The sequence below is a fragment of the Chrysemys picta genome, chromosome 2 (assembly GCF_011386835.1).
Source record: "Chrysemys picta bellii isolate R12L10 chromosome 2, ASM1138683v2, whole genome shotgun sequence".
NCBI classification, from domain to species: domain Eukaryota; kingdom Metazoa; phylum Chordata; order Testudines; family Emydidae; genus Chrysemys; species Chrysemys picta.
The window spans coordinates 42,952,165-42,967,927 of record NC_088792.1 but is presented as its reverse complement, the minus strand read 5'-3'; the positions used below and the strand labels follow the sequence as shown (position 1 = coordinate 42,967,927).

Genomic DNA, 15,763 nt, shown 5'->3' with positions numbered 1-15,763 from the left:
TGTTTTTAATAAAACTTATTTAATGTTAAATTTATATTGCAATGGTGCAAATTTGCTTGTGAGGGGGAAGGTTCACCCAAGCCATTCTTGGTAACAAAAGGCATCCTGCAACCTTGAAAGAGGTACAGGAGGCACAGAAAATTCAGAAACCTAACCCGCCAAATGAATTTGGTCAACAGGGCATGGGAAAGCATATCCACTCCCAGTGAGGTGTTTTGTGAGAAGCTGTGATGGGGAAACATCTGGGGACCTACGACAGGACCAAGGAAGAGACAAGAGTTGATTATAAGGTCAGGCAACATGTTATTTTTTTCCGTCCTCTTTCCACCATCACAGAAAAGGATGTTTTGAAAACTGATTGGTAGAGACTATTGTAAGTACTCTTGAAGGTGATAAAAACTTGTAGTGACCTATAGATTATTATAATGGTAACATTTATTTGATCCAAAATATTCTTAAACTTTTATTACTATTCTCGTTTTGTTCCTTACATTTTATTCCTGTAAAGATATAACTTTTTTTTTAATTTATTACCATCAGAGACATATTTTGGATAAAATAAAAGTTACCACTATAATAATCTAAAGGTCACTACACGTTATATTATATATAATATATATTATATATATATTATAATTAAACATTTATTTAAAAAGTTTCCTGGCCTGTCTAAGTTATAGAAAGATACCAGGTGAGGCAAGCTGTTTCTTGCAGTACAGGTCAAACAAGCATTTTTTTTTTTAAATCAGCATAATCTGTGAAGACTATATCACAACAAATTTAATTATTCATATCCTTTTTACTCAAATTTATTAAACATGCCTTTTAATTAACTGCAAGGAGATGCACATAATTATGTGTAAAGTGTGCTAATCTGACATTTTAGATAATTTTTAAAAATCTTGAACCAATTATTGCTTCCTTTTTGAATTATAAATACACAGCGTAAAAACAAAGTTTTAAACTCCAAGTTTGACCAACTCTTACAACACTTTGCCATATATCTGATTTTGAATATTAGTGAGATTGTAAAATAATGTATTTTAAATGTTCCAACATGTTACTTACTGAATTAATGCATGAAATCGCTCAAAGCCAAGCTCTTCGGCAGCCAAGGCAGCTATACACAAGAGACACTTTTCAGCACTACACATGGCAAAAAAATCACACAAGATACGCACAGCAAGCTAGTATACTTTCAAGCAATTATATTTTTAATTTCCCCTCCTTTTGAAATTTTCAATTTTATTTTCAATTTTTGTATCTAATTGATGTAATCTTCTTCACTGTAACAATATGGGTTATTCACCATACTTCTCTGTAATCTAAATAGTGGTGCATTCACGGATTTGTTTTTTTAAATTTTAAGATACAAAACAAAAAACAAAAGCAAAAAAAAAAAAAAAAAAATCAAGATTACACAGCCCCTAGTTGGTAGCCTTGAAAATTTGTAAATATATAAACTGTTCATTTTGCAAAAGTGATGATGATTGTTAGTCACCAAGCAGAAGCATGCTACAAATAATTTTGCAAGTCAACTGCAAGTATTATTTTCTAGAGGAAAGCAAGCATGATTATTTGAATAGTTTTAGAGCAGTGTCAATGTAAGAAAGCTGTACTTTTTTTCAAATGTTTAAGAAACATTTGTTTTTGTAAACAAATTAGAATGGTTCCAGATAGTTTTAGGCACACTGTTCCTGCAACAAGTTTTCATAACTCTAAACTAACTCTCTCCTCAGACATTCCTGAAATATATCTACAGCTAGAGGGGGAAAAAAAAAAGAATACAGCATGTAGTGTTGTCCCAGGTTCACTGTAGACCTTTTGGTCCCTCATAAAAGCTTTTGAAATGGAGAGAAAATGAGCTTTTCTTGACTTCCCCTTGCTTTTAAATAATTAGGCTCTAAAATCTTTTTGATACTTGTAAAATGTGTAAAACAAATCTAAGATTACAAGAGATACTCAAAAAGCAGCAGCATTAACAGGCTTGGACTCCACCAATATTCCTGAATGTTTTCATCTTATTCCTTGTGTATAATAGATACAACAGATGCTTCCACTTTCAATTAAAACTGAACAATGAATTTCTGAATAGCTATTTGATCCTGAAGGCACAGAAGTCAGTAGCAGTGATTCTGTTTGCTTCAATGAATGCATGATTGTGCCCTGTATCAATTACACGTGTACCTGCCATAAGCAACACTACTGATCCAGTATGAAGGTTCACAAAGCATTAAGCATTCCTCAAAGTATCTCATTTATCTGTAGAGGAATGGCTTAATTGAATATCAAAGTTGTATTTTGAAGGGCCTTTTTAGTTTGCCCGAAATACACAATATGCTTCTCTCTTCGGTGAAGAGGTGACTTTTGCAATGGCTAATGGGGGGTTTTTGGACCATGATTTCAGTATCCTCAGCACTGTCACCTACATATTAATGGTTTTAAAAATCACAAGCAGTCAGGAATTGCAAAAGGTATATTTATAAGAAGAACGTGATCTTTTTGTAAGTCTCATGTCCTACCATATGCATTCTGAAGAAATATGAAGACAAATACTTGAACTAGAACAGAAGACAAGACAAATGTGCAATGTGGCCAGATAATAGTTATAACCTTAAAATCAATCCTGAAATGGCTAAGTTACCTGTGGATCCTTGTCTTAATAGATTTCCTTTTTTAAATAAGTAAAAAAAATTCAGAGCTACACCTCTACCTCAATATAACGCTGTCCTCGGGAGCCAAAAAATCTTACCGCGTTATAGGTGAAACTGCATTATATCGAACTTCCTTTGATCCGCCGGAGTGTGCAGCCCCGCCCCCCCGGAGCACTGCTTTACTGCATTATATCAGAATGTGTGTTATATCGGGTCGCGTTATATCGGGGTAGAGGTATATTTGTTTTATGACTTACAAGCTTGTTTCTCTAGTCAGTGGACCACTCACGTATCAAGATAGAAATTGCCAAGTTAACCCCATAAAAAGTGACTGGACCAGAATATTTTTTGAAAAAGGGGAATGATCATTTAACCCTTCCAACTTAATGGCTAAAAAACTTTACACAGTCTAAAAAATTTATTTTGGGGAAGAAATCATGCATGTTACATTCCCGCAAAAAAAATGTATTTTGGAAAACACATGAACAGTAGTTCATAATGAAAATTATTGTAACTTTAAAGAAGTCGTCATAACTGCTATTGTAGCTAAAGAGACTAAGTTTAAAAAAAAAAGGAAAGGAAAAAAGTTAGAGAGAATATACATACAAATCAACATTTGAACCCGAGAGCTTGCATGATTATAATGAAGTGCATGGCCAACAAGTCATTAGTGTACACCACAAAAGCAGATGAAACAAACATGACCATTCTGTATGTGTGTTTGAATCCACTTTGTTGACAGTTCTAAGAACAGTATTTTAGACCATTTCACTCTGATACTACTTGGAGTGGAATAGCAGAAACTTAACATTTGGAACAAAAGCAGGAAACAGGCAGACAACAGATGAGGGGCCTGGAAGAGAAGGGGTAGCGCTAAAAAAAATAGTGGAGACAGGCATAATTCAGATGAGATCACACAAACAACATTTAGTTGGGAGAAAAAGAGGAGAGGAAAGAACAGATTAAATAAAAAAATATCCATATAAGAAAAAAGGTGATTAGAAAAAAGCTGAGTTTAAAAAAATACTATATTTACAATATTTAGAATTATTTTATAGTATTAATGTATTAAGACAGAGGTAGAAATGTTTACAACATTATAAATATACTTCAGCTTTTATTCCATTGGAAGTATGTAATTAGAATCCCAAAAGCAGCAGCCTGACTGTCAAGCTGACTGCCATCTCTGAAACCATCCTGTCCTCCGCAACATCAAAAGTCTTGAAAAACGAAAAGGCGAAGTTTGAATGTTCATTTGGTCACAGCAGCAAAGGCAGGAAATTTCAATCTATATCTTAACCCTGCTAGTGCTGAAACTTTGCACTGCCATCAGTTCCTTGGTACCCATCTCTCTGTCCACAGCCTAGCCAGCTAAGGACTTGGAAGCCCCCCTATAGCTAAAATGGGAGAAAATGAGGACAGGAGAAAAAAAATCTTGAGACCAGGAGGGAAGTAAAAAATCAAAATACTTCTTGAACTCCAGAGTACAAATAAGAGATGAGTTGTTCAATGCCCCAGAGCAGAGAGAGACAGACAAGGGAGGTTCACCATTAAAGTTCCCTGCTATTCCTTTAAAGTACAGGCTCTTCAGAACAGAGGGAAAATTTGACTAATGCTGGGATGTGATATCACATCCCATTTATAAAGGGCAAAGTCAACCACAACAAGGAGTCTGGTGGCACCTTAAAGACTAACAGATTTATTTGGGCATAAGCTTTCGTGAGTTAAAACCTCACTTCCCAAACTGGTACAGCAACATCAAAAAATATATAGGAATACATTGGGACAGATTAGTTCACTACAACAGTTAGCTCATACATTCCAACTAGCCTAGCTGTAGTGAGAGTGACCACACTACTGAACACTTTGAACTAGAGTGATTGGATTATCAGCGGATTAGTTGAAAGTGGAGTTGCTACATCCCCTCTACATTACTAGCTCCAGCTTTAGCAGCACTCTGCTCCAAACCACCCTCCTTTATGGGCTAGCTAGGTGGAGCTTAAAGTACTACTGAACTTGAGCTAGAGATTTGTGTGTGGGGGGACAGGAGTCTGGTTGAGCCCAAGTTGTCAATGCAGTGAAGAGAAGCCCTAAGTGGCCGGGCTGCCAATATCAAGGTTGCTGCAGGGGAAAGGGAGAGGGTTTTTTGTGGTAAGCAAGCCCACTTTCCATGTTCACATAGGGCTCAGGACAGGTCAGTATTTTAACAAGGAGAGTCGGTTTGGAAAAGCCTTGCGGCAACCAGAAACTGCTCCAATCTCTTACAAGACAAATTTCATAGCACAAAGATGATGTTCATGACAAACAGGAAACCATACAGAAAATATTTTACACAGATACTGCTATTCCCTCGTTACAATAATCTTTCAAAGAAGGAATTTACCAATCCCTAGAAATAAGTTGCCAATACAACTTTATGCACATTATGTCTTAAGTGGAAAAACATGTTTGTTGAACAAAAACGGGCAGAAATTCCATAAGTGATCCTCTCTGAGAGACTTATAATCTTTCTAATAGCCACTATATGGTGAGGTTGAACTTTGTTAATTAAGCAGCTTCTAGGAACAAGTATGTTTAACTACTATTATCTGAGCATTCCAAAGCATCCTAGGCACTTATCAGAGGTTAATAAAGACAATCCTTACCAAAAAGAGCTTATGATCCAAACTCTATCCAATACTGTCACCCGATTTATCTATTCTTAAAAACTTTCTCTTGCAATATTGCCTACAGAAAACAAGTACACTCATGTACAACAAAATTTGAAATAAATAATGTATGACTATCACCTTGATGGTGTACCCTTCCTCACACCATCTGTCTACACTAGCACTTATTGCAATATAACTTACGTCGCTCAGGGGAGTGAAAAAGCCACCCCCTTTGAGCGATGTAAGTTACACTGACCTAAGCGCTGGTGTAGATAATGCTAGGTTGGCAGGAGAACTTTGTCCACTGACATAGCTATTGAGGGTTCTCTAAAAGAATGAACTATTGCTCAGGAGACAACACAATTAATTTAGAGAGAAATACATCTTACAGGGTTGTTCCTCCTGATGACTTGACTCGACAGGACTCTCAGAAATACTAGCAGTCTCTTCAGTTGTTTTTCCTCTTATCCATGTTGCCAAAGAGTACGATTCAGAATTATCAGAGCAAGCCATCTCTAAAATGTCACATAACGTATGACAAAGAAGGTTCTTCTGTTCTTCCTCTGAAAGATCAGAATCCTGCATGAGTTCAATTACTGTTTATCACTATCTTAAGTATGCTAATAGCATTGAATGTATGCACCCACTTATTAACGTTGGCAACTGTCAGAGTACAAAAATTTACAGCCAGCCCTCCAAAGATACATCGCAATAAGATTTCTGTTACTCACTTTCAGTTTAGTTTATAAGAATTTAAACTAATCCAAGATGAATGATTGAATCAGTGATGTCCACCAATGTGATCAAAAATATTGTAGACTGGCATTGAAGTATGAAAATTAGCAAGTTAGTGCCATGTGAAGTATAAGTATCATTTTTCCCCACTATGAAGACAGCATGGCAGCACAGTTAGGCAAATGTACAAATATTTATAAACCTCTTTGTAATGCAAATTACTAGAATAAAAAAAATATGAAAACAGGTCCTAATTACCTTGACATTCTCTCCAAGCAGACTTCTCACAGGTGAAAAGCTTCTTCAAAAGGAATGCCTTTATGTAGTGAAAGAAACAAGCATTAGACTACAAGATGAAGTACTGTATATAATCGATCATAAGTCAGTTTGTTTATAAGCCGACCCCCCCCCCCAAGATGAATAAGTAAAAATGGAAATTTTTTATGACCCATTCATAAACCAACCCTATAATTCAGGGGTCAGCAAACTTTGGCTCCTGGGCCATCAGGATAAGCCACTGGCGGGACAAGATGGTTTGTTTACCTCGAGCGTCTGCAGGCACGGAGGTAAACCTAAATAAACAAAGTGTCCTGGCGTGCCAGCTGCTTACCCTGATGGACTGGGACAGCAACTGGTGGGGAAATGTTTTGGAGGGTGGGGAGAGAAGCTGGGAGTCAGGGCAGTAACCTGTGACCACCCTCCCCCTGACCCCACCCCTAGCCTGGGACCCCCACAATCTTCCCATCCCATCCCTTCTCACCTTATCTGGGGAGGTCCAGGGGAGGATGTTTCTGGCCTGGCTGGAACTGCTCTGGCAGGCTGGGCAGCATGGCCGCAGCCTGCTCTGGTGGGCCAGACCGGGCGGCGTGGCCACAGCATGTTCTAGTGGGCTGGGTGGCACGGACGCAGCAGCCACAGCCTGCTCTGGGGGGCGGGGCCAAGTGGCACGTCTGCACCTTGCCAGGCCCAGAGCTGCAGCTGCTTTGGAGGCTGGGGGGAGAGCAGCGTGGCCAGAAGCGGAGAGACTCTGGCCCCACCTCTTTCCTTTTGGGTCTGCTGGCAGTGCTGCCTCTCCTTGCTCCCTCTGTTGGGCAGAGGGACTGTGTCCCACCTCTCCCTCTCTATACCCGTTCATACGCCGACCCCCTTCTCTGGTGCTTTCCTTTTTTACTAAAAAATTCGGCTTATGAACGAGTATATACGGTAATCAATTTTTACTCTACATCAATTCAATTCTACATTTCACATTATATTTATATTAAAAAGACAGCAATAATATACAGTTAAAATGTCAGATATTTGAGCTCAAACTATGAAAGCATGCCAGAGCCTCATTTGTTCTCTGGTTTCCCTACTCAATCCTATTACATCAGTGGCTTCAGAATAGGTTTCTCTAGTTTTAAGTATAAACCTCAAGTGTGAAGTATACCCATACTGCCTACCAGAGTTCATACCTGTATGCCAAATTGTATACCGAACTAAGGACTACTACCCCATGAGACTCTTGCTTAAGTGAAGGTACACCACCACCACGTCATAATTCTACATACTAAGTTACATAGAACACTACCCTAACCTCCTTCCATGCAGAGAACAAACTAAACATTTTCAGCAGTTAACAAGCTCAGCAGCTTGCAAGATACATTTTTCTTTTAAAAGGGTGCCTGGGTAATGTTTCCCCGTATCAGTCTGAAAATATATCGCAGTTCTAGAGATCTGCTAGGTTTTCTATAAATCCCTGTGATTAAAAAAAATAATAAAAATAAAAATCAGGTCTCAAACTACCAACTTCAAAACCAAACATGCAAAATGATGTTCTTTTTGCCACTTACAATGCAAAAGTAAACACACATTTATATGCTCCTGCTCTAATTAATACTCATACCACAAAGTATTTCAGAGTGTTACAGCACTCCCATAGTCTCCCTTTCCTTGCACCAGGCTCACTTACCCAACAGATTCTCCTCTCAGGGCTCTTTAGCTAGCTTTCTTCCTTTAGCCATCCATGCTATCAGCAGCTACTCCAGGTTCTCTCCTTATTCCTCGTTTGAGCCCTTCCTTCCTGCTCCCCCAATCAAAACCCATTTAACTCACCCATGCATTTTTAAAATAATTTTTTAAAAGACAAATTGAAGGACAAGGGAATTGAATCTATATACACTGAAATGAGAACAGTCTCATAGATTTCGAACCATTGGCATACCCCTTCCATTTATTTAGATTTATAGGCAGCTGACTGACTTGTGTTCTTTTCTCCCAAATTAGGAGGACTTAATTGTATTATAATGCCTATGTCATAGAACAGTGACTCCCAAACTATGGACCACAGACTGCAATGGAAGCTACATTAGAAAGAGCTAAAAAAAACAAACTAAATACTTTCCTATTATTACTTTGCCATTTAAGCAATTGCTTAAATTATCACAGGTATGTTAATTCACTTTGGGATTGGCTACAAGATACTAACGTAACCCACACTATGAAAGTTTGAAAATCATCATCACAGGCAATCAAGGGTACTGCAATCCATATAAAGTTTCCAGTATAGGAGTCCCAAGAACGGCAATGATAAATTTAATGTCTTCATTATATTGACTTCACAGATTTCAGTCCCAGTGATCTGGGACTATGAAAGTTTATTATTTCCACTTGTTTATTCAGTAACCACTTGAAACTCAAATGCTCTAAATTTTTTGAACAGAATTACCTATTGCAGTGGTGCCTGGGACTGCTGTGGTGAAGGCAATACTTTTAAGAAAAGCATTGGTGAATTTGAGGTAAAAAGGATTATGTAATTTCGTATCAGTCTTGCTTACATCTCATCTGTGCTTTCTTTTCACTTGCTACATTTTTAATTGCTCTTTTATCCCGCTCAGCCTCTGCTCTATACCTTCTTTTAAGCCACCTAGGCTTGAATTTGTCTCTCTTATTTCCCAGAAGGAAAATACCACTTTCGCGAAGTCTCTATGTTGATAGACTATTTTTGTCCCTTCTTGTTCTTAGACTGTTGTCTCATGTGTTGTATTTATTAGATGTTGTAAATTCAACTGGCTGGGGATCCCTCTCTATCTTTGGCTTGATTTTTTTATTCAGCTATGGTACCATATAAATTATGTAAGAGCTGGTGAAATTTTGTGCCTGTTTAAACCATTTCTGTAACCAGTGCACTTTACCTGAACGGGTGCAATCACCGCACAAGGGCCACCTTCAAATTGTTCTAATGCAGTTGATTCAGATTCACTATATACAAATCCTGAAAATGAAAAAGAGCATGGTTAATGGTGTATTTAAGATTACATATATTCTCCTTGACAGGAATGCCACTCACTTTATTCACCAAGATCAAGTTAGTTTTGTAGACCAGAAAATACTATTTTTACAGAGCAAACAAGTCTAATTTATGACACATGAAAATCAAAAATGTATGGAGTACAAGGGGGCAGATTACATTCCACAATATTACTTATATCAGCAATGACACATGGCCAAAAAGTCCAAAAGGCCAAAAGCTAGTCCCTAGAGTTTTGAATTAGTAACATGTAAAGTAGTGAACAAAATTAAGATGTTCATCAGAACGTGACTTCCAACACTCTACCGTACTCATTCTGATTCAGTAAGAATATAGCTCCATATAAATCCTGTTTAGAAACTTGAGACACCATATCTTACTGTAAAAGCTGATTTTTGAGCTTCTTTTTACTGAATATTCACTCTGTAAATAATCCATTTCTGCTTCCACTGAAGTCCATGGTAAATCTCCCACTGACATCACAGGAGGCACTACTGGGCCACAATTAAGGATTTTTATCTTTTTTAAGGCATGCATTATCTGCTTTCAACTACAGAAAGCCCTTTTGGAATGTTAATTGTCCATGAGCTAGACACGTTCAAGATGATCCTGGACAGGACATCTGAAACTTTTCCTCTTCCATATCCATGGCAAAATCTTAAAACGGAAACATCGAAGCCCAATTTGCCACACAAAAATTTAAGTTAGGGTGGACTAAAGTATTCCAAGCACCAAACAATATTCAGCTAATAGTCTTTACACAATGAACTACATTTATAGGCCAGTCTAAAATTATGTAATTTATGGCACCCTTCACTAAGTAAATTAGACCATTCCTTCACTAGAAATGAAAATTACATCTTCCTTAGTCTGTCAGCCAAACCCAGAGGTGATGCATAATAGTGTGTAACTGACCTGTTACTAACTGGCTGTTAGTTCAAGATGATCTGAGTCTACATTGATATAATTTACATACCAAGCGCCAGCATACACAAGTTATACCTATTTAGATTCCCTTAATTTGAACCAAAATCTCTATTACTGCATAGTGCTGCCAAACGTTTCATTGGTGTCATTTCATTCACTTGGTTTAAATGACCTAATGATATAGATTGCCACCAATGCTATGAGCTAGGAACATCCCATAGCCTACTGGCATTCACATGTACAATCTGAGATAGCTTCTGACCTGAATGAGCCAATATAGACTACAATTTTCCTTTAACTTTAAAAAAAGAGTACCATTGCAGTGTTCTCAAAAGTACAGGGTAGTATTCAGTTATTTTGATGATTCAGTAATTGCAATGAAAAAAAAAAAAAGTATAGGGTACCATCCCACCACACACAAGAAATCTTGCATTTGTTTCACATTCTTCAGGGGTTTGCTAGAGAGCTTGAATCTTTTTGTTTACTATATTATATCATTTTTCAACTGTGTGACCTAAAAATGTCAGGTCAGATTTGCCAAACTAGTTTAGTCTGCCCTAAGGAGACATGCCATACTAAAGGAATATTTGGCAAATGTTTATTTAAGTTGGTAGAGTACAATTATATCATTTAAACTAAAGTCATTGCTGCCATTTAGTTCTGTTAATATTATTATTAGAATTGCTTTGCTGGCAATCTTGAGTATTAACAGCAATATGGTGAATGGATACTGAATCAATACTGTACATGTAGTGACATATGAAAGTTATTTAACTCCTGGGGGAATTCTGCAACAACAACAACAACAAAAATCACAAATTTTGCACACAATATTTTAAAATTTTGCACATTTTATTTGTCAAAATAACACAATATAATCACACCAATTTCAATTATTTTTGGTAATTTATTTCAAAATACCTGTCAGCAAGTATGTATGCAACAATACAAACAACAACAAAAGATTAAAGAAATGTTTTGACACAAATAGATTCCTTACTAGGCATATTAATACAGAACTCTGAGTAGTTCCTCATGTGGCCCTGCACCCCCTTTCCCGTGCCCATATGTCTCTGTGCCCATACTCAACCACCCCCTCCCCCATAGGGCCTTGCACCCCCCTCCCTGCACCTCCACTCCCATTCAGCCCCTGCCCCAGTCTGTCCTTTGCCACTAGCAGCCCATCTGTGACCCCCCCAGCAGCCCCATGTTGTCTTTCTCCCCATATTCTGTCTCCTAACCTAGCCCAATAGGCGCTGTGAAGAAGGCAGGGCTCTTTGACTTCCCCAGCTGCCCGGAAGCTGCAGCTCTGGTCTATTGCCACAGCATCCTCTGGTGGGCAAAAGGCAGAACTGCAGCAACTTTCAAGCAGAAGCTGTTTTCTGCTCAAAAAATTAAAAATATGCACGGCACATTATGCATGCATGCAGTGGTGCAGAATTCCCCCAGAAGTATTATTTGTACATCTGATATTCCTTAGTATGGATACTCTGAGTACTATAATTTTAGCCTTTCCAAAAAGTGTAAGTATCTGGATTTTTTTATTTTTACATAATGCCTATAGCAAATGTTCATTTGAACTTTGGCTAAGACCTGCTTATTGTATGATGCCCTTTAGGATTTCATCTACTTTTTGGCCCTTCTTTAAATTCCAAAAGGATAATTCAGTTAGACCAAACCAAGTCTTTAAGGGTTTTTTGAAGTCTAGTCCACCTACCTTATCTACTGACCCCTTTGGCTTCCCTTCCTCCTTTTACTCCCCACAAGTAACCTCTTCTTGGAGAATTTCTATAATAATTTTAATAATACAGAAATCTAATGCACTACTTCTTTCTTAACAACTTGTTGAAACCCAGAAGTAGTCTTCCTCAGCCAACATAGTCTTTATGTACTGTCAACTTTAAGAAGTCAAAACCTAACACCCAGCTTCCTTCCGTCTCCCTCTATCCAAGGTATAGCTATGCTCTTCAAAGGCAAGACTAATACTATCCTATGGGAGCTCATCTTTCTTCCTCTATATCAGAAAACCTGGCTTGCCTGTCTTCCTTTCATCCATGTACACGATTATTACTTACCTCTAAACAACTAACACAATATTTTATAATCACCAACACTCTCCCATCTTTCCTCACCTAGTTCTATGACCATCCTCCCAATCCAATCCCATTCTTCATTAATCATTTCCCTTCTGCATTCACCTTTGTTTCCAGTTATCTGAAAAAAACACTCAGATCTATTTAACTACAATTCAATTCCTTTAGAGCAGCAAAATACCATTCTTCCAAGTTCTCTCCTTTGAATCTTTTATATCTGGATTCTGCTCACTTCAGTCTAATACCACCACCCCCACCAAAACCTCGCTTTTTACTAGTAAAAACAAAGTATTCAATGCCCCTGCTGATTTATCTGTCTGATGCTTTTCAAAATTCAGTCCTACACATGCACCCCCCAATTTATGAGCATGTTCCTTTTAAAATTGCCTAGTTGAGAGATTCATATTTCTCTTTGTCATATCAGTCATCAAGCCAGATGAAACATTTCAACTTCTTCTCATTCCTTATTCATTATTTTCAAATAAATATCTGGGTCCAACTTTACAATTTCAGTTCCCAAATAAGATTCTCTATACAAAATTATTAACAATAACTTGCACAAAATCTGCATATAGTATAGATATAATATAGTATAGATCTCAGATTCCATGGTTACCATTACTTGTTTTCCTATGAAGAAGCACCAATCCTGCACAGATATTTGCACCTGATTAAGTCAACCTGATTAACGCAGGGACTTTAGAGGCTGCTGCCCAGGGCCCCGGGCTAAAGGGGGCTCCACGGGGTGCTGCAGGGCTCAGACAGGCTGCTTGCATGCCATGGCCCCACGCCAGTCCCGGAAGTGGCTTGCTGCTGGCATGGCTCTGCAGCCCCTGGTGGGAAGGATGGGGGAGGCGGTTCCGCGCACTGCCCCCACCCCCAGCACCATCCCTGCAGCTCCCACTGGTCAGGAACTGGTCAATGGGAGCTGCGGGGGCGGTTCTTGCGTGCACAGGCAGCACACAGAAACACACTGTCCCCCTCCCCCCAGGGGCACCCAGAGATGTGCCAGCAGCTGTCCACTTCCACAAGCGGCATGGGGCTATAGCACGCAGGCAGGCAGCCTACCTGAGCCCTGCTGTGCTGACGGCTGAAGCCTGCACCTCATACCCCCTCCTGCACCCCAACCTCCTGCCCCAGGTCAGAATCCCCTCCTGCACCCAAACTGTCTCTGTTAAAGAAACTAATATAACAGCTGTTCTAAGGTAAGAAGTAGGCTACTCTGAATTAATTTAACTATATTCTACGTTTTAAGACTGAAATGTAACTACAGAACGGCTTTATGTTAATTAAAAGGCAAGTTTACTAGTGTTATTAGCCTTGATGCCATAATTGTGATCGTTTTGTTATAAATTAGGAAAGAGACTTGTATACAGGGCCTCACAAAATCTAATAGCCCCAGGCCCACAGGAAAGTTAATCCAGTCCTGTATGCATGAGAGCTTGAAATTGAGCAAGTGCAAAAACCTATGCAAGATTGGGCCCAAGTCTGTACCTGGTTTTGGCAAAACTACTTATGATCCCAGTGCTTCTCTGTAGTCACATAAGAATAAGCAGCAAACACTGGAAAACTGATTGTGGAAACAAGAGCCTAGACCATGTAAAACGTGTATATACTGCTGTATGGATTCAGTTTGATAAGTAAATTTCCTCCATTTCTCTTGTAATTCCCTTTCAGTATCTTAAAAAGAGATTGCCAGATAACCCAAAAAATATTTTAGCTGTGAAATTGCTTCATCATGTAGTCATAGGCCACAAACGATCTAGTAGCAAAATAAACCAACTTCACATGTGCAAAACATCATTACTGTATATACTGTACCCCCAAGCATGCTATTTCCCAATTTATGCCCCCCCCCTTTTTAGGGGCAACAAAACCCCATGGACTGGTACTGACAAGACAACAAAAGATAAAGTAGAGGGTTGATAAAGGGAAGATTCAGCTTTGAGTAAAACTAACTGGGAGGCTGAATTGGGAAGAATTAAATCAGAGACAGAAGACTAAAGGGAAAAGAACTCATTCAGAAGGAGACAAGTCTGAGTTCCTGATCGGAGGAGGAGAAGGCAAGTGAGGGGGTGGACTTGGCAGAAGGGGGGTAGTAAAGGGCAGAGGATGGGGTGGAGGGCAGGGAGGAGCAAATGAAGAAGGAGAATGCGGGGCAAGACTGAGAGGGTGGAGAAGAAGAGGAGGGCCCAGAGAAATAAGGGGCAGCGGAGAGAGGCAAGGAGTGGGGAAGAGCAAAGTGCAGGGCACGAGGGTGGCGAGAAGGAAGGGGGAGAGAAGAGTAAGGGGCAGAGAGATGGGGAGGAGCGAGAGAAGGGGAAAGTGGGGGGGAGAACGACGCGCGCGGAGGAATCAGGGCAGAGTGCGTGGAGAGGGGCGGCTACCTTGCGCCCAGCGGCAGAAGATGGTGTCAGCGAGCCCGCCGGGCCCGGCTTTCTTGCCCCACACCAGGTGGACGAGCTCCTGGCTCAGCTCAGACATGACGCGGCGGCGGCTCTCGGGCCGGGCGGAGACGGCAGCTCCTGGCGCTGGAACGAGACGGGGCTGCTACCAACCCGCTTTCCCTGAACATGGGAAGGGGCCGGATCAGAAGGGGCGGCCGCGGGGAGGGTTCAGCAAACAGCCGCTCACAGAGAAGGGAGGAGGAACCGCCACAGCCGGCTCTGTTAGATTTCACTCAGCGGAGTCGCCTCCACAAGAAACTTCCGGTTCCTCTCCCGGGTGAACCGGAAGGGGAAGCGCAGCTCAGCACCAATCCCAGTGCCCGCCTCTCAGGCTGCTGTGACGCCACTTTAACGACACAAACAGCTCCCGCTCCCCATTCCTGACTTTGGGTGCATTGAGCATGCTCACCCGCACTGAGCATGCCCAGTAACCTTCGCTGTTGCCATTGCCCTCTCTCTGCAGTCCTTCCGCGGGTTTTGTCTCGCGCTGGGCGGTGGACCCAGCTCGTGCCCTGGATGCAGCAAGGCTCGAAAGCGCGAGGCTGGGAGCAGCCGTTGGAAGTGTTGTGTTCTCCCAGGCGGCGCCTCGTTCCTCGCGGGCTGGGCGAGGCTGCTGGTGCGGAGTCTAGTCACAGGCGCCGGCGAAGCCGAAGATACATCTGAGACCGCGCCTGTGGGCCCTGGCGGCTCGGGCTGTGGGCCCAGGAAGGGGTTGTGATGCAGCGGATCTAGGTCCGAGACACAGCCCCCATGGGGGCCGAGCCCCTCTCCTGGCCAGGCTGAGGCAGCCCAGGCATAACCCCTTGTGGGACCACTTGCACAACGGGGCATCACCCTGCCTCTACCCCTTCCTTGGATAATCTTCACCGCAGATTCCACTGCCATTCCTGTGCAGGTGCTTCACAGATCTACCAGTGTGCCAGACCTGCCTCCTGCCCAAACTCAAATCTCAGCCTCTCCCCTTGAC

General features: G+C 40.7%; 1 protein-coding gene across 4 annotated transcripts in view; it reads right to left on the bottom strand.

The window, feature by feature from the left end:
- MINDY3 (MINDY lysine 48 deubiquitinase 3) overlaps nucleotides 1-15,212 on the bottom strand; it is a 73,815-nt gene extending 58,603 nt beyond the window's left edge. The window contains exons 1-5 of one of the 4 annotated variants that reach the window (XM_065583031.1): nucleotides 14,737-15,212; nucleotides 9,214-9,293; nucleotides 6,299-6,356; nucleotides 5,695-5,868; nucleotides 1,069-1,120 (exon numbers count right to left, since the gene is read on the bottom strand). In XM_065583031.1, the coding sequence (XP_065439103.1) occupies nucleotides 1,069-1,120; nucleotides 5,695-5,868; nucleotides 6,299-6,356; nucleotides 9,214-9,293; nucleotides 14,737-14,833 (461 nt within the window). In that variant the 5' untranslated portion in view covers nucleotides 14,834-15,212. Of the gene's footprint in view, nucleotides 1-1,068; nucleotides 1,121-5,694; nucleotides 5,885-6,298; nucleotides 6,357-9,213; nucleotides 9,294-14,736 lie in introns of all 4 variants that reach the window. The other 3 variants (XM_065583033.1, XM_065583034.1, XM_065583035.1) reach the window with 3 other exon arrangements.
- Nucleotides 15,213-15,763: the final 551 nt, after the last annotated feature.